General features: G+C 35.5%; 1 protein-coding gene across 17 annotated transcripts in view; it reads right to left on the bottom strand.

The window, feature by feature from the left end:
* EVI5 (ecotropic viral integration site 5) overlaps positions 1-20470 on the bottom strand; it is a 234951-nt gene that overhangs the window by 152069 nt on the left and 62412 nt on the right. For 16 of the 17 annotated variants that reach the window (XM_058716565.1, XM_058716550.1, XM_058716551.1 and 13 more), the window contains 3 exons: positions 2441-2630; positions 1561-1785; positions 737-811 (listed from right to left, as the gene is read on the bottom strand). In XM_058716565.1, the coding sequence (XP_058572548.1) occupies positions 737-811; positions 1561-1713 (228 nt within the window). In that variant the 5' untranslated portion in view covers positions 1714-1785; positions 2441-2630. Of the gene's footprint in view, positions 1-736; positions 812-1560; positions 1786-2440; positions 2631-15722; positions 15892-20470 lie in introns of those variants that run through there. The other variant, XM_058716558.1, reaches the window with a different exon arrangement.

Below are 20470 nucleotides of genomic sequence, written 5' to 3'. Positions count from 1 at the left end.
AAAACATCCTATCCAAACCCACTCTAAAGTAAGTCACTGTCAATAGAAATATAGGTTATATCCCTGGGGCAGTAAAAATAATTGAGTATCTATATTTGGTTTAATTTTTTTTTTAATTATTTATTTACTTTTGGGGGTGGGGGGGCAGAGAGAGAGAGAGAATATCCCAAGCAGGCTCCACACTGTCAGCACGGAGCCCGATGTGGGGCTCGAACTCATGAACCATGAGATCATGACCTGAGCCGAAACCAAGAGTCAGACGTTTAACCGACTAAGCACCCAGACATCCCATGAGCATCTCTATTTTAGAACCTATAACAAGATAGGCATAATAAGCACTTAACTCTGTGACAACCAAAATTTCTGTGTGAATTTGCAAAGATGTATGACATAAATAAGATTTTCATACCAACACTTTAATCATATCCTCCTTAGTTGGGAAAACATTAGTCTTTATTAAATATTGACATGTAAGTTAAGATTTAAAAGTAGATACAGGCTATAGTACAATATTATGGCTCAAATGTAGACACCAAGAAGCTGAAATTTCATTACTGGAAGGACATTATTGTATATGTTATTTTCAAAACTTTTAATATTTTAAAGTGAAAATTAACTATCCCTATTTAAATTATGCCTAAAGAAAAATACCCAGTATCAAATGCTTAATAAAAACAAGAATGATTCTTTAATTCTCCAATTCAACTTCAATAAGGAACTTAGAAACCTAACTTACCTGCATAAGCAACAATCCAACTATAAAAGCACTTCCTTGACAGTAACCAACCTCACGATCCACTAAAGAATATGCCTAAAAAGTAAAAAATGTTCAAAATACTTTAACATGATGTATTATATCTTTCTTCTCTAAAAACCTAAAAATAGTGAGATGATGGAGTAAATACCATTTATTTTTTTGACAAGCTTCCGCTTGCTTGTCATACATGTTATCCTATTAGGGTTTAAAAAGTAGATGATTTATTACATAAAATTTTCTTTTGATAATTTCCCAGTTAGAAACCGACGCTCCTAAGGACAAGAAAATAAAGGAACTTACACTCAGTGAAGTAACAAAGTTTAAAAAATATTTATCTGATAAAGATAAAAACAGTAAGGTTAAGGTAAAGCACTGGGAGAACTGAAATGGTTCAAAAAGAAATTAATATTTTACAGAGGTAGTTGAAAAGGAAAGGAACTATTTCAAGAAAAAAGGCAATATTGAAGAAAAAATTACAATAGCACACACTCTGAAGAGCTCAGAGTTCTTACAGTGCTGGCCATAGTAAGCCAAAAACTGGTCCTAGATTGTGAAACTCACAGAAGATAAATCATCCATTTTCATAAAGGATCTTTCTATGGTATAGTGATTTATAGACTATTTGATTCTACCCAATATCAAGCAATGTGATGAATTTTCTAAGTTCTCCAAACTAGACAGTAATGTGGCATCAAAATTAAAGCAGAAATCATGCTAAAGTCAAATTTTTGCCAAAGTAACTGATTACTGTCTAATTTCAACCTTCTGAGAATTCATTTTAAAAAATTATAAACAGAACTTACCTTCATTACATTAAATAAAACCTCCTGTCCAAGGCTGTCTTTTTCCTTAAAGAAATTGTGTTCAGGATAAGTTCTAGCAATGTCCCTTCGGATCAATTTTTCACAAGGTGAGGTCATTTTCAGGAGTTCTGAATACTGATCCTTAATTGGCATACTTTGTGCACTGCATAAAAGTTGCCAAACTATTGCTCTAAAATGGTGAGGTATCCCTTTACGAACAAGCTCCTAAAAATAAAATTAAAAGTAAAATAAAATTTTAATATTGAATTATTGAAGTCTCCTACCTTAAAAGTCAAAGAAGACTTGTTGGGGATTGGAATGGAGTGGAACACTTTATCAAATTTATAATTCACAAAGCTACTCTTAAATACTAGGGAACCTTTTAACCAAGGCTAATACTTGGCCCTTGGATGTGTCCTTTCTTGTCAGGGGGGCTACAACGCCATGGATAAACCCTTGACATTTCTCCCAGAATGTGACCTCTAAAGCTATTAAGGACCTGAAAATCTGCAGAGCTGTGAATGAAAGCACAGTAATAACCATTGTCTTTTAAAGATTTTACCAAAAAGGTAAAATAGTGATAATTCAAAGACCTAGGATGTTACTACTTCATTCATGAATCTATAAAAAGAGAGAATTTCTAAAATAATTTTCAGCTATATATTTCTACAATTAGGAATCGTCTGTAACAACTGATATCTACAATTCAAAACTTCTAATGGACACAAATAAATGAAAACAGATAAAACAGGGCTCTTTATTACAGCACTTAGAAAGTACTCAAATCTCAGTTGTTGTTTTTTTTTTTAATCTTCCATTAATCCATGCCTTAATGCCCCTTTGGGATAAGAGGAAGAAATTCAACAAAGAATATGAATACCTTAACTTGCTTTTCCTTCTTTTTGCGTACATCTTCCCATTCATTAACAATTCTTCCCCAAAGAATCCAAGAATCTTCTTCAAGGTGGCTGAGGTTGCTAGAGGCTGATGAACTTGATACAAGGGAGGAGCCACTGTTTCTTCTTGACCCATTTACAGATCTTAAAGACTTACTATCCGTCTCTAACAATCTAAAACATAATTAAAAATTGCTCAAGATCTAATTTTACAGTGATATTGGATGAAGTAATAATGATACATAGATCTTTACTAATAGCCACGGTTTTAGAATATGCATAATTTCAGCAATATTTGGTTATTGCTGTATTTTTTCATCTAAGCATAGCAATTTCAAAATTTGATAGTACATTACATTAAATATTTTAGTGCTATTTGTCCCATCATAATTTCCCTTCATCTCTACTAAAAATACAAATTAGGAGAAATCTAGTGAGAAAGGTGGTTGGGAGGGCTTCAGGAGAAAACAAATTGCTGTTGGAACAGGTTTAACAAATTCTATTGAAGAACTAATCCTATATGTTTAAAATGCATCCTAGGGTAAAAAAAGCAAAGCAGGGCCACACAAATCACCCAAATCCCTTCTCTTTTCTTCATTTTTTTCTGCCCTTCTATAAATCTGCCATTGTTTGGTCATGCAGTATTGGTATAAAAAATTTACTAGGGTGCATGGATGACTAAGTGGGTTAAACGTCCAACTCTTGCTCTCAGCTCAGGTCTTGATCTCAGGGTTGTGAGTTCAAGCCCTTCACTAGGCCCAGCATGGAGCCTACTGAGAACAACAACAAAAACAAACAAAAAAACCCTGTACAATTATTAATATGAAAATTGGAAGTTTTCACTTATTTGTTTATATACACATATATTTATTTACAATTCTGGATTCTCTTGAAAAATAAAGATGGCAAAACCAAGCCCATCCATATTCCTGCAGAGGAAAAACAAGGTGTAGCCGAGTAGGAGCTTCTCCATTTACATGGAGGACTTTAATACACTCGGTCTCCTTAATCCCAACTACCTCACAAAAACTCAAGCCAACTAACAGTTGTTATTTATCACTGGGTTTGCACTCTCAAACTGAGACCTCTTCATTCTTAAGATCCTTTCGCCTTTGTATTTCCTTATCTGTTCAAAGATGAGATAATTTCAGAGATCAGTTCTATGACTTATCACAACATCAAATCTATTATTTATTTCATAAATAAACACACTATAATGAAAGACTGGAAAATGTGAATCTCTCACTATAAAGACAGAAATTACATGTCATTCAAATAAGGGTCCTCAAAGATCTATTTCTGTTTTTAACATGACTACCACTTAGAATAATGCCTTGAGAAAGTCCTCTATTTAGGATATAACAAATGCTCCAAATATTAAAGATATATAAAAACTAATAAAAAAATATATGTATCAAACCCTACTGAGCAGACTATTAGAAACACCCTTTGCATGGGAGATTTATTCATCTTTATATCCCTGAAAGCACTTAGCACAATAACAAGGCACATTAAGTATCAACTGAGTTGAAATAAAATCAAAATCTGCATATTAAAAAAAGAACTTCAAATCCCAAATATGTCATAATCAGTAACACAACATAATAAAAACTGCACAAATACTATTCTTCTTCATGGGATAGTTTCATACATTTCCACTGCAACAATGATTTAAATTAAATATCCCAAATATGGCTAGAAATAGAAAAATGGATAAAACAGCCAAATTAAGCGTCAACTATTTGCTATGAATATTCTTTATTGGAAAAAAATAATTCCCAAAGCAATCTACATATTCAATGCATCCCTATTAAAATAACATCAGCATTCTTCACAGAGCTAGAACAAACAATCCTAGAATTTGTATGGAAACAGAAAAGACCCTAAATAGCCAAAGCAATCTTGAAAGAGAAAACCAAAGCAGAAGGCATCACAATCTTGGACTTCAAGCTATACTACAAAGCTGTAACCATCAAGACAGTATGGTACTGGCACAAGAACAGACACTCAGATCAATGGAACAGAACAGAGAACCCAGAAATGGACCCACAAACATATGGCCAACTAATCTTTGACAAAGCAGGAAAGAATATCCAATGGAATAAAGACAGTCTCTTCAGCAAGTGGTGATGGGAAAACTTGACAGCGACATGCAGAAAAATGAACCTGGACAACTTTCTTACACCATATGCAAAAATAAACTCAAAATGGATGAAAGACCTGAATGTAAGACAGGAAGCCATCAAAATCCTCAAGGAGAAAGCAGGCAAAAACCTCTCTGGTCTTGTCTGCAGCAACTTCTTACTCAACACATCTCCAGAGGGAAGGGAAACAAAAGCAAAAACGAACTACTGGGGCCTCATCAAAGTAAAAATCTTCTGCACAGCGAATGAAACAATCAGCAAAACTAAAAGGCAACTGACAGAATGGGAGAAGATTTTTTGCAAACGACATAAAGATCAGATATAGGGTTAGTATCCAAAATCTATAAACAACTTATAAAACTCAACACCCAAAAAACAAAGAATTCAGTGAAGAAATGGGCAAAAGACATGAATAGACACTTCTCCAAAGAACATCCAGATGACCAACCGACACATGAAAAAATGCTCAACATCACTCATCATCAGGGAAATACAAAGTAAAACCACAATGAGATACCACCTCACACCTGCCAGAATGGCTAACATGAACAACTCAGGCAACAAAAGATGTTAGAGAGGGTGCAGATAAAGAGGATCTCTTTTGCACTGCTGGTAGGAATGCAAACTGGTGCAGCCACTCTGAAAAACAGTCTGGAGGCTCCTCAAAAAGTTAAAAATAGAACTACCCTACGACCCAGCAACTGCACTACTAGGTGTTTATCCAAGGGATACAGGTATGCTGTTTCAAAAGGACACATGCACCCCAATGTTTATAGCAACACTATCAACAATAGCCAAAGTATGGAAAGAGCCCAAATGTCCATCAATGGATGAATGGATAAAGAAGATGTGGCATATATATATACAATGGAGTATTACTCAGCAATCAAAAAGAATGAAATCTTGCCATTTGCAACTACATGGATGGAACTAGAGGGTATTATGCTAAGCGAAATTAGTCGGAGAAAGACAAATCATATGACTTCACTCATGTGAGGACTTTAAGATACAAAATGATATACAGACAAATATATGGGAAGGGAAGCAAAAATCATATAAAAACAGGAGGGGGACAAAACATAAAAGATTCTTAAATATAGAGAATAAACAGAGGGTTGCTGGAGAGGTTGTGGGAGGGGGAATGGGCTAAATGGGTAAGGGGCACTAAGGAATCCACTCCTGAAATCATTGTTGCACTATATGTTAACTAACTTGAATGTAAATTTAAAAAATAAAATAATAAAAAAAATTAATGATAATGCTTTACTGCTTTTTCCATAGATATTATTTCAGTAAGTCCACAATATATCTTATGGAAAAATTAGTGTTACATATATGTAAGCACTATTTTTAAAAAAAAATTTTAATGTTTATTTTTGGGACAGAGAGTGCAAGCTGGGGAGGGGCAGAGACAGAGGGAGACACAGAATCTGAAGCAGGCTCCAGGCTCTGAGCTGTCAGCCCAGAGCCTGATGCGGGGCTCGAACTCACAGGCTGTGAAATCATGACCTGAGCTGAAGTCGGACGCTTAACCAACTGAGCCACTGCGGCACCCCTTTGTGTAAGCACTTTTATATACGATTGTAATCCCTAAGAATTCTAAATGGAATAGAGAAACAAACTCCACTGAAATTACTTGAACTTCAGTTCTTCATTTAATTATTCACTGAATGCTTGTTATATGCCAAATAATGAAACTGCAGCACTACCATCAATAGAGAGACGTAATTTAAAAAGAATATAATGGTATTTCCTAAGCTAAACCTAAGTTTGAAATATGATGGAAGTATAGATGAAAAAGTGCCTAGACAGAAGGCTTCTAGAGAGTCAGAGAGGTCTCAGAGATTGCCAAGTTCTAACTTCTGGCATAAGCAAAAGTACCAAGTGCAATCATGGGTGAGTTAGAGAAGTGGGTAAAGCAGTTTCTTTTCAGAGGACATTGAAATAACATACACAAATATATAGAACTGTGAGAAAAATTTATAAATGCAGTATTCCAAGATACCACATTATTTAAAATACTGTTCTTTGATCCAGTGGAAAAAAAGACAGTCTCTTTAGCAAATCGTGCTGGGAGTAGTGGACAGCAACATGCAGAAGAATGAAACTAGACCACTTTCTTAAACCATGCACAAAAATAAACTCAAAATGGATGAAAGACCTAAATGTGAGACAGGAAACCATCAAAACCCTAAACAGGCAACAACCTCTATAACCTCAGCTGCAGCAATTTCTTGCTTGACACATCTCCAAAGGCAAAAGAATTAAAAGCAAAAATGAACTACTTGGACCTCATCAAGATAAAAAGCCTCTGCACTGCAAAGGAAACAATCAACAAAACTAAAAGGCAACCAACAGAATGGGAAAAGATATTTGCAAATGACATATCCGATAAAGGGTTAGTATCCAAAATCTATAAAGAACTTGCCAAACTCAACACCCAAAAAACAAATAATCCAGTGAAGAAATGGGCAGAAGACACTTTTCCAAAGACATCCAGATGGCCAACAGACACATGAAAAGATCCTCAATGTCATGCATCATCAGGAAATACAAATCAAAACCACACTGAGATACCACCTCACACTGGTCAGAGTGGCTAAAATGAACTACTCAGGAAACTACAGATGCTGGCGAGGATGTGGAGAAAGGGGAACCCTCTTGCACTGCTGGTGGGAATGCTAACTGGTGCAGCCACTCTGGAATACAGTGTGGAGGTTCCTCAAAAAATTAAAAACAGAACTACACTATGACCCAGCAATAGCACTATTAGTAATTTTATCCAAAGGATACAGGAGTGCTCATTCACAGGAGCACATGTACCCCAATGTTTACAGAAGCGCTTTCAACAATAGCCAAATTATGGAAATAGCCTAAATGTCCATCAACTGATGAAGGGATAAAGAAGATATGGTTTATGTATACAATGGAATACTACTAGCAGTTAGAATGAAATCATGCCATTTGTAGCAACGTGGATGGAACTGGAAGGTATTACACTGAGTGAAATAAATCAGTCAGAGAAAGACAGATATCATCTGTTTTCACTCCTATGTGGATCTTGAGAAACTTAACGGAAGACGATGGGGGAATGGTAGGGTACAGACAGAGAGGGAGGGAGGCAAACCATAAGAGACTCTTAAATACAGAGGACAAACTGAGGGTGGATGGGAGGGTGGGGGAGAGGGGAAAATGGGTGATGGGCATTGAGGAGGTCACTTGTTGGGATGAGCACTGGGTGTTGTGTGTAACCGATGACCACGGGAAATCTACTCCAAAAACCAAGAGCACACTTTACAAGCTGTATGTTAGCCAATTTAACAATAAATTATATTTTTTAAAAAAGAACTTAAATAAATAATAAAAATAAAGTAAAATACTGTTCTTGCCTTAACTCACCAAACAAAAAGGACTCAAATGGACAACAGCCGTTAATATAAAAGCTAAAAACTATTAAAACTCCTTGAAGAAAACAGGAAAAAGACTTTACACCTTGGAATAGGCAAAATGTGTTAATGGGACACAAAGAAACACTAACCTCAAAAGAAAAAATAAAGCAGACTTCATCAAACTTAAAAACCCTACTCTTCAAAAGATACCCTTCAGAAAATGAAAAGGTAAACTATAGACTGAGAAAAAAAGTTCTCACATATGTATCACATAAGACTGGTATCCAGAATACACAAAGAACTCTTAAAGTCAGTAATGAAAAATGCAAACAACACAGTTTTGGTTTTTTTTTAATGATTAAGAGACTTAAGCTGACATTTTACAAAACAAAATAATCAAATGGCCAAAAAGCAATGGGAAAACATTCAACTTGTGTTTTAGTCATCAGGATAAATCAAGTTAAAATCACACTATGCAATGTGGCTCAGTCAGTTAAGCATTCATCTCTGGATTTCAGCTCAGATTATGATCTCATGGTTCATGAGTTTGAGCCCTACAATGGGCTCCACACTGACAGTGTGGAGCAACTTTGGGATCCTCTATCTCCCCTTCCTCTGCCTTCTCATGGACTATCTCTCTCAAGGTAAATAAATGATGTCCTAGTTCAACCACTTTGAAGAACTAAATTTTCATTTGATCCAGCAAGAGAAATGAATAATCATATCCACAAAAAGATGTGAAGAAAGTTCACAGATGCTTAATTCATAATAGTTACAACCCAGAAACAACCCAAATATCCAGAAAAGTAAATGATCAAATTTTGATATATTCATTCCTTGCAATACTAACTCAGCAATAAAAAGAAACAAACTGCTGATACATACAATAAAATGGATAAATCTTATAAATGTTAGGTTGAGTGAAAGAAGCCAGATGCACTCAAGTACATACTATATGATTTCACTTATATCAAGCTCAAGAACAAGCGTATTATAGAAAAAATATAGGAGAGGGGCGCCTGGGTGGCTCAGTCGGTAAGCATCCGACTTCAGCTCAGGTCATGATCTCCCGGTTCGTGAGTTCAAGCCCCTCATCGGGCTCTGTGCTGACAGCTCAGAGCCTGGAGTCTGCTTCAGATTCTATGTCTCCCTCTCTCTCTGCTCCTCCCCCACTCACACTCTCTCTCGTAAAAATAAACAAACATTAAAAAAATTAAAAAATATATATATAGGAGTAAATCCTCATGACTTTGGGTTAGGTAGAGCCTTCTTATGGGCTCCTGGTGTGGCTCATTTGCTTAAGCACGTGACTCTTGGTATCGGCTCAGGGTATGATCTCACAATTTGTGAGATTGAGCCCTGTGTCAGGCTCTGCACTGACAGCGCAGAGCCTGCCTGGGATTCTCGCTCTCCTTCCCTCCCTGCTCCCCTCCTTCCTCTCTCAAAAAAATTATGTAAACTTAAAAAAAAAAATAAGTAATTGGGGCACCTGGGTGACTCAGTCGGTTAAGCATCAGACTTTGGCTCAGTTCATGATCTCACTCACCATTCATGAATTCAAACCCTGCACCCAGCTCTGTGCTGACAGCTCAGAGCCTAGAGCCCATTTCCGCCCTCTCCCTCTGCCCTTCTCCCGCTCACACTGTGAGCGTGTGTGTCTCTCAAAATATACATACATACATGCATACATAAATATTCTTAAATATGACACCCAAAGCACAAATGACTATATCTATATCTATACACGTATATACAGTAAAACCTTGGTTTGCATGCATAATTCATTCTGGAAACATGCTTGTGATCCAAAGCACTTGTGTATCAAAGTGAATTTCAAGAACCATTGGCTTAGTTGTGATCATGTGACATTCAGTGTCACATACTACTCATATTGCAAGACATCACATGTTTATCAAGTTAAAACTTATTAGAAATGCTTGCTTGTCTTGTGGAACATTCGCAGACCAAGTTACTCCCAATCCAGAGTTTTACGTATTTATAATTATATAAACATATTGAACTCACCAAAATTAAAAATGTTTTGGTGCACCTGGGTGGCTCAGTCGGTTAAGTGTCCAACTTCGGCTCAGGTCATGATCTTACGGTTTGTGGGTTCAAGCCCCACATTGGGCTCTGTGCTGACAGCTCAGAGCCTGGAGCTTGCTTTGGATTGTGTCTCCCTCTTTCTCTTTCTCTGCCCCCCCCTCCAAAATAAATTTTAAAAAAAACATTTAAAAAAACTTTTTTAAATGTTTTGTGCCTTCCTGGATGCCATCAAGAAAGTGAAAAGAAAACGTAAGGAACAGGAAAAACTATTTGCAACTCAGAAGACATATCTAAAATATACAAGAAACTCTTATGACTCCATAATAAAAACAAGCAACCCAATTAAAAACTGGGCAAATAATCAGAATAAACATTTCTCCAAAGAAGATATACAATAGCCAATAAGCACATGAAAAGCTGCTCAGCATCACTAATCATTTGGGAAATGCAAACCAAAACCGTAATAAGATATCACTTTACAACCACTAGGATGGTTATAACTGAAAGACACAATAACAACTGCTGGTGAAGATATGGAGTACACAGGAACGCCTAGACACCACTGATGTGAATGTAAAATAGTAAAACCACTTTGGAAAACAGTCCGACAATTCTAAGAGAAATGGAAAAGCTATGCCCAAGAAGGGATAGGAAATAAATGTAAATGGGCATGCGGTTTCTTGTAGTGACAGATGCACAAAACTTATACAACAAATATTCATGGAAGCATTTATTCATAACAGTCCCAAAGTGGAAACAATCCAATGTCCATCAACTGTTAAATGGATAAAAAACACTGATACAGCCATACAATGGAATATTATTCAGTCATGAAGAGGAATGAAGTATTAGTACATGCTACAACATGGATGCACCTTGAAAATATGATGCTAAGTGAAAGAAGTCACAAAAGGAAACATATTGTATAATTCAATTTATATTAAATATCTAGACTTCATAAAGTAGATCAGTTGTTGCTGAGAAGTGGAGCGGAAGTGAGAAGAGTAAGAAGCAATGGCCAGGCATTGCTAATGGATACGTGTTTTCCTGTGGTGATAGCTACACAACTCTGAATATGTGAAAAAACACTGAATGGTACACTTTAAAGTAGTGAATTGCATGTATATGAATTATAGCTCAAAAAAAGTGTTATATAGAAAAACACGTAAAATATATCAATGGCAATAAAAATCAGAAGAGAGGTTTCAAGGGGGTGAGGTTGCTACAAAAGGGCACAAGAAAATTTCTGGGATGATAGGAATTTTCTAACACGATAGAAATCATCCATGTGTTTAATGGGCATGTGGGTAATACACAATCAAATTTGTCAAAACAAACTATACTTAAGAACTGAGTATTTCTTGGGGCGCCTGGGTGGCGCAGTCGGTTGAGCGTCCGACTTCAGCCAGGTCACGATCTCGCGGTCCGTGAGTTCGAGCCCCGCGTCGGGCTCTGGGCTGATGGCTCGGAGCCTGGAGCCTGTTTCCGATTCTGTGTCTCCCTCTCTCTCTGCCCCTCCCCCGTTCATGCTCTGTCTCTGTCTGTCCCAAAAATAAATAAAAAAACATTAAAAAAAAAAAAAAATTTAAGAACTGAGTATTTCTCTGCAAATTATACACCAACTTTATAACAATTTATAGAAAATATTGTCTATGGTTAATGACACTAGGAGCAGTGACAATTAGGTGAGAAACTATTGCTTTTTATTATCGAAAGCCCTTTATAACCTTTTAATATAATGACTTGACTTTAGAAAGTACTGTTTTTGCTATATTAAACGCATCTATTCTGTAAAGAAAGGAAAAGATAAACATTATCTCATTTTTTTCTTTTCAAATTTGTTGAGCACTCTAACAAATTTTAGAATTTTCTAAAGAGAAACTTCAGAATTTTTTTCAATGTCATAGGCATAAAGAAGTCCTTTTGTCAAAGAGTTGAAGCATTTTCAAGAAGTAATACTTGAAATGATATTATCAAGTCTCTCCCCATTTGACTACTAAGTCATGGCATGCAGGTAAACAATTTACAAATTCATTAAGAAAACATAGACTTTATAGAATGTGTAGTTAGAATCAGGTATTTTTACTCCTCTTTGCTAAATACAGTGATGAAACAACTCAGGGAGACTCTTAAACAGCAAGATAATTAAAACATTCCGACATGGTAACAGAGGGAGCATACTACCTTGAAAATGTCAATTTCCAAAGACTTGCGGCTAGCAACTGGGAAAATGGTAAGCATTACTCATAGGTCTGTGGACTACTGAAAAGTCTATTCAAAACTTACTTATTTCCCTCTGTCCAGAGCACATGGGTTCACTGCCTTGGACGGATTTATTGCAAGAACAGAAACTACCTTCCCATCCCATCATAATTTCCTTATGACTAACTAGTAAGAAGAAATTTATCAGATTCAAGGAAAAGAATACTGGCCCAGTAGGAATACTGTATACTACAATCAAGGGCATTCCTCACAGATTTGTGTGGCTTCCTGGCCATTTTTTAACTGCCACTGCTATACAATAATTCACAAGCCCAAATGTATTCATCCTCCCAGAATGCTGCCAGACTAAAACGTCTCTACTGGATCTCTACTGACTGGACAATACATAATCTTCAGTCTCCTAAGTAAGCAACTCCAAGTTTTTGTTAGAGTTCTACCTCTAAGAACAGCATTTGCTATAACCCCACATTATCTGAGATGGGGTGCTAAAGCTAATTTTCAGTTGGACTTCAAGTAGCATTAAGGATGGAGAAAATGTAGGTGTGGCAGCTTCCAGAACCTTAGAAGACTTGGCAGAGAAAAGGTATTCTCAGCTCTCTAAAGGACAGAAGCAGCAACTAAACAGAGAGCTGACAACAAGGGGAATATGCCAACACAGGGAATAGTGTGAGTTTTATTTTATTAGGGAGATTACCTTTACCGTATCTTAACAACTAAGAACTGAACCTTATCCTCACCAAGAGGTCACCTATCTAAGGAAAACAGCAGAACGTGAGCTTTATGATGGGCATGTAAGAAAAAAAGAGTAGCGTGGAGCAGTGCACACTTGATAAACATCAAAGAAAAAGCCTCTCTTGCTACAATACCATGACTGAAAAATACAAAGAAGGAAAAGGAAAACAATGGGTTATCTTTTAGGTGTCTAGAGTATGAAGTACTTGGGGGACATCAATGTAGATAAGCATCTTGTAACTAAAAAGACAAGTCTGAAGCTTAGAACTTATCAGGTAGGCATCTTAACATCTCTGAAAACAGTATATTAAGATATTTGAGAGACAGCACATTCACACAACTTTTATTTCACTATATTGCTATAATTGCTCTATTGTATTATTAGGTATTGTTGCTAATCTCTTACTGTGTCAAATTTATAAATTAAACTTTATCATGAGTACATATGTATAGAAAAAAAAAACAGTAAACATAGTTTGGTACTATCCACAATTTCAGACACCCACTGGGGGTCTTAAAAGGTATTCCACACCAGTAATGGGAAATACTGTATTAGCAAAGAATTGATAGTAAACTTTTTAAATATCCTACTGTACTCAGCATAATGCTTTCCTATGGATACCAAAACAGCAACAAGTCATCATGCCATTTGGAAATGTGTAAACTGCTAAGATAATTTACAAAGAGCTAAAGAAAGATCTAAGAAAAGCTAAGGTAAAAAAAATTGCCATATAAGAAAAACATTTGGAAAGCTAAATACTCTGGCACTTACTGCAGAGGGATCAACTTTCCAAACATGGGGTTCAAATATCTCTTGTAACGTTACATCCAAGGAACAAGGTATGAATGAATGTACTGGGGTAAAGACAGCAACCAGCAAGCTAAAAGAAAAGCAAATGAGTAGCAACAAAATACATGCCTGACTCACAGAGTAGTCACAACCATTCACATCAACACCATCAAGTACAACAAATTCAAGTCTCAGAGCAACAACAACAACAACAACAACAACAACAACAACAACAAAGGGAGAATTAAGACAAAACACAAAGAATTAACACAAGAAGCAATTCAGAGACAATTCTTAGTGGGGTGCCTAAATAATAGGGATCTCTCCAGTTCTGAAAGCAAGCAGTTTTTTTCTTTTTCTCTTGTTTAAGATGAGGTCTCAGAGAAGGTGAACACGAGACTTCCAGCTCCCTTCCAAATATTCTGACCAGAAACTGATGGTGTGAGGATTAGTTTTACACAGACATTGGGACAGACAGGCATAGCATACTTAACTTCTTAGACTTCTTAATTTAAAGATACGACATAGGGGCACCTGGGTGGCTCGGTCAGTTAAGCATCAGCTTAATTTCAGCTCAGGCCATGATCTTGCATTTGTGAGTTCGAGCCCTGTGTCAGACTCTGTACTGACAGCTCACAGCCTAGAGCCTGATTCAGATTCTGTGTCTCCCTCTCTCTCTGACCCTCCCTTGCTCTGACTCTTTCTCTCTCTCTCTCTCTCAAAAATAAACATTAAAAAAAATTTAACTAGGGGCGCCTGGGTGGTGCAGTCGGTTAAGCGTCCGACTTCAGCCAGGTCATGATCTCGCGGTCCGTGAGTTTGAGCCCCGCGTCAGGCTCTGGGCTGATGGCTCGGAGCCTGGAGCCTGTTTCTGATTCTGTGTCTCCCTCTCTCTCTGCCCCTCCCCCGTTCATGCTCTGTCTCTCTCTGTCCCAAAAATAAATTAAAAACGTTGAAAAAAAAATTAAAAAAAAAAAAATTTAACTAAACAATAATAAAGATACGATGTAAAACTAAGCTAGTTACAACAGAAAAAGGAGTTCAATAAATGCTTTTAATTACATCATCAAATTCCTCAGGAAATCAGACAATTGATTTAAAAAATTTTTAAAAACCTTCAACGAAAAGGATAGAGTTTGTGTGACGATCTTAAAAGCCTCGCCTATGATTTAAAATTCATGAATTTTTAACACAGAGACTTAAAAATATACGTTTTGCTCAGCTTTTTACTTCCTTAATATTCAGGGTTGCATTATAGAGAGTATCCTCAGGTAAACAAAGTAATGCTTTAGTAGTAAAACTATAGACCTACAATGAAAGTTATGTTAGATCATCTAGATCATCACTGTCCAACAGAAATATAATGCAAGCCCCTTATATCATTTTAAATGTTATAGTAGCCACATGTACAGTAAAAGAAACAAGTACAATTAACTTTAATAATGTTACCAAATATAGTCAAAATATCATTTTAGCATGTTATCAAAATTTTAATTAATGAGATATTCTTTTTTTCAAATCAGCCATTCAAAACCTTATGTACATTCCACTTTTATAGCACATAAGAATTCAGACCAGCCACATTTCAGGTGCTCAAGTGCCACATATGGCTTGTGGCCACCTTACTGGATGGTAGAACTTTAGATGTTGGTATGATAAAGATATATTACGGTTTCAAAGATTCCTGCTTACATTACTTAAAAATACATAAAATACATTTAATTTAGTTTAAAAGAACCCTACCCATATTTCCTCATTCTCATATCTCACTTCCAAAACTCTATCAAAAAGCAAATTTTGATTCCAAATATAATGTAAAAGGAAATGAACATGGCTGCAATGTCAAACTTTTAAACCACACAAATAATGGCCTATTAAAAATTGAAATTAGCAACATTCCCCTCCTTAATTAAAATGTAGTGCTATTACACTTGAACCTTACCTTCCTAAATTCATCTCTGCCAAAGCCTTCATGTTTTCAAAATGAAAAAGAAAAACACATTTAACACACAGGAAAAAAAAACAGCTGTCCCATTTCAACTTTAAGGCTATCAATTATTAACTTTCATCAAACAGATCTTTGATATTATATTGAACCATTTCTTCACATCTTTCTGGGGTTGCCACATGTACTGATTTTTAAAAGTTATCATTGCAGTAAAATTATGGGAAAGAAAAAAAGCTTATAAAATTTGTTATTTTCATGTTTAATTTTAATTTTCTAAAATATTGCCATTTTTATACTTTCTGAATTAAAGTGAGTTAAGTAACATGAGTAGCATGAGTCTATATTTGGAGAAGAAAAAACTCTTGAACAAAAGTATATCCCTTGCTACAAAAAGTAACTGTGTCTCATAATTTTTACTTGAATTATATAATTTGCATATCTATATTATAAACCACAGAAATGGTCAGAGAAAATTTAAGTTATTATTCTTTGAATTTTATCCTCGGATATAAGAGGTTGGCGGGGTAGTATGGCAGAACAGGGGGAAGAGAGCTAGACCTAGTGTTTGCCATTTTATTTTATATTAGAGTCAGAGATGTGTTTTTCCACCAGGATTGTTCTAAGGTAAAACAATGTGTCACTAGATTCAACCTCTCTACAAATAAATCCTTCCCATGGATTCTGGGTTTTAATGAAGGAAAGGAAAGAAAAACTCAAAATGTGAACTCAAAAAGAGCACAGATTTTGGGGAGCCTGGGTGGCTCAGTCGGCAGGGCGTCTGACTTCCACTGAGGTCATGATCTTTCACCTTATGAGTTCAAGCCCCGCGTCAGGCTCTGTGTTGCCACTCAGAGCCTGGAGCCTGCTTTGGATTCTGTGTCCCCCCCTCTCTCTCTCTGCCTCTCCCCCACTCAAGCTCTGTCTCTCAAAAATAAACATTTAAAAAAAAAAAGAGTACAGATTTTGAGTAATCCATACAAGAACAAGAATGACAACCTTCTGCTCCTTTAACTTCAAATTCTGATTTGTCAAAACCTCTTTTCTGAACTTTTTTAAATAACTCTAGTAATTATTCTTTAGATATTAACATATACACAGGGCACATCTGGTATTCCTGAATAAACTGTGAATTACTTGGAGAAAAGTTCATCTATATCCATAACTTACAATAATTCCTACTATAGTGCTTTGTATATATTAGTAGTACAGTAATTACTGATCACAACCATAAAAATAAATTCAACTTTGGTCACTTACAAACTCAGCACCAGAAGTTATCTTTTGTGTGCACTATTTTTCCATTAAAGAACCAATTCATTTTTTTATTAATATTTATATTTTAGTTAACATACAGTACAATATTGGTTTCAGAAGTAGATTCAGTGTTTCATCATTTACATACATCATCCTGTGCTCAATACAAGTGCCCTTTTTTTTTTTTTAATGTTTATCTTTGAGAGAGTGTGAGCGGGAAGGAACAGAAAGAAAGGGAGACAGAGAATGTGAAGCAGGCTCTGCATTGCCAACACAAAGCCCAACTTTGAAACCATGAACCATGAGATCATAACCTGAGCTGAAGTTGGACACTCAATGGATTGGGCCACCAAAAAAAAACTGTCAACAAGTTTCCAAATTTGAAGAAAACTATAAATGTACAAGAAGTTCCACAAAACCCAAATACAAGAAACATGAAAAAAAGTACAATCAGGCAGCTCTGAATCAAACTGCTTAGATCAGGAATAAAGAAAAAAATCTTAAAAAGAGGAAAAAAAACACAGTATATATACAGGAACAAAGATTAGGAATGGATCAGATTTCCTAATGAAAACAATGCAAGACAGAAGTCAATGAAACATCACCGAAGCACTGTGGGGGCTGGGGGTGGGGGAACCATCAACCTATATGCAAAGAAAACATCTTTACAAATCAAAGGCAAAATGAAGACTCAAACATACAACAGCAGCCCCACCCTACATGAATTATTATTAAATGAAGTCCTTTAGACAGGAAAAGTATATCAGGTGGAAATCTAGAGTTAAAGAATGAAAGAGCTCCAGAGATGGAAACTATGTAAATAAATATATGAGATATTTTATTATTTTAATTTCTTTAAAAGATAATTGTTGAAGCAAAAATATTAATGCAGAATGAGGGTTACAACATATATAATAGGAAGACACAGGACAAAACTAGCATAAAGGACTGGAGAGGAGATATGGAACTGTACTATTCTTTTTTTTTTTTTTTAATGTTTATTTATTTTTGAGACAGAGAGAGACAGAGTATAGTAGGGGAGGGGCAGAGAGAGAGAGAGGGAAACACAGAATCCAAAGCAGGCTCAGGCTCTGAGCTGTCAGCACAGAGCCCGATGCAGGGCTCAAACTCACCAACTGTGAGATCATGACCTGAGCCAAAGTATACGCTTAACTGACTGAGCCACCTAAGCGCCCCTGTACTATTCTAAGTTCTTACACCACATCTGAAATAGTATGAGATCCCTTGAAGGCAGATAGAGATGAATTAGAGATTTCTACTATGAACCTTAAAGCAACCAGTAAAATAACAAAACATATGTATAGCTGATAAATCAATAAAGAAAATAAACACTAAAAAAATCCCATTAAATAAAAAGTAAGCAGAAAAATAAAAAGGAAACAACAATATAAAACAAAATGACAGGGGTGCCTGGGTGGCTCAGTCAGTTAAGCATCTGACTCTTGATTTTGGTGCTAGTCATGACCTCACAGTCATGAGACCAAGCCCCATGGAGCCCACTTAAGATTCTCTCTCCCTCTGCCTCCCTTGCGCACTCTCTCTCAAAAAACAATAATAATAATAATTTAAAAAATAAAACAAAAGATTTAAACATAAGCATATCAATAATCACATTAAATATAAATGATCTATTTTCCTGAAAACTTAGAAAACACTGTTTTCTAGTCACAAAAGACTACCTACTTTATGATTCCATAATGAAGTGTCCAAGAGTAGGCAAACCCACAGAGATAGAAAGCAGATTAGTGATTACCAGTGGCTGGAAGAAAGGTAAAAAAGGGATACTAATCAGTAGAGAGTTTCGGGGGGGGGGGGGGGGCGGGGGGGGGATTAAAATGTTCTGAAATTGAATAATAGTAATAGATGCACAACTTTGTAAATACACCAAAATCACTATATCATATGCTTTCAAAGGGTGGATTTTACAGTGTGTGAACAAATTAAAGATACAATAAAAATACAGTGAAAATACAGGAAAAAAGCAAAAGAAATATTAATAGCAGCATACATATTTTCTTAGATCTAGCCCTGCAAGAAGACTGTAATTCCCACTTCACTCCAAAAGGTTTGGATACATGATTTGCTTTGGCCAATAAAATCTAGATAGAAGTTACGTCTACAACTCCCTAACAGACACTTTAAGGTATTTCCACTCTATCTCTTTTACATCTGCCACGGGTCTGGTTTATCCTGGATAAGGGGTGGTCATTAGTCCTGGAATAAAGAAGTATGGAACAAAGATGTACTCAACTTGCAGCTTAAAATGAATATGAAATGTGAGGAAGAAATAAAACTTTGTTTTGTAATTTTTAAAAAAGTAAATGGTAAATATTATAAGGCAAAGATTATTCATTTGTATTTTTAAAAGATATAAATATATGTTGCCTAGCTGAGGAACTTTAAAGGCTGGAAAATGTATAATATTTTAACACTATTCAAAAGAAAGGTACAATGACTATGTAGATTTCTAAGCAAACAGTATTACCACAGATAAAGAAGGGGTTTCACAAGAGGGCATAACAAACCTAAATGTTTAAATACTTAATAAGTACAACTTCAAGATACATGAAACAAAGACTGAAATAATTTAAAGAGAAACAGAAAAATCCACAATTATAGTTGGGATTTTCCATACTCTTCTGTCCATATCCGATATCAAAAGTAAACAGAAAACCAGAAAATAAATAGTAGACTTAAACATTATCAATCCATTTTAATCAACTAATGTTTATAGAATACTCTACCGAACAGTTTAATATACCCTCTTCTCAAGTTCACATAAAATGTTTACCAAAATAAGATAATATTCAAGATCATAAAAAAATTCTCAATAAATTTAAATGGCTGTTGCTAAAACAGGGCTTAAAAATATACAGCACCAAACAAATACTAGAAAAGAAGAAAGATCACAAAGACATTACATATAAATGTAAAAAAAAAAATCATAAGACAACTACAGATCAATATTTACCCTGAACAAAGATGCAAAAATTCCAAATACAATTTTAGCAGATCAAATCCAACAATATTTTGTAAAGACAATTTATCACAACCAAGTGGGATTATCTCAGGAATGCAAAGTTGGTTTAACATTCAAAAATCAATGTAATTCACCATATCAGACTATAAAAGGAACACTACATGATCATTTCAGTAAATGGAGAAAAAGCATTTGACAAAATCCAAAATCTATTTCTTTTAAACTCTAAGCAAATGAGGAAGATAAAGAAACTTCCTCAATCTGATAAAAGCCATCTACAAAAGCCTACAGTTAACATATTTAATGTTTCATCCCTAAGATCAGGAAAACAAAAATGTATGTTCACCACGTACATTCAAATTTGTACTCAAGGTATTGGTCAGTTGTAATAAGGCAAGAAAAAGAAATAAAGGCATCCAGATTGGAAAGAAGTGAAAGTGCTTTAATCAGAGTTAACATCCTCATTCACATTACAAAATCTAATGTA

This window comes from Neofelis nebulosa, chromosome 2 (assembly GCF_028018385.1).
Source record: "Neofelis nebulosa isolate mNeoNeb1 chromosome 2, mNeoNeb1.pri, whole genome shotgun sequence".
Taxonomy (NCBI): domain Eukaryota; kingdom Metazoa; phylum Chordata; class Mammalia; order Carnivora; family Felidae; genus Neofelis; species Neofelis nebulosa.
Note: the sequence above shows the minus strand (reverse complement) of the source record. Positions and strands in the feature narration are given on the sequence as shown.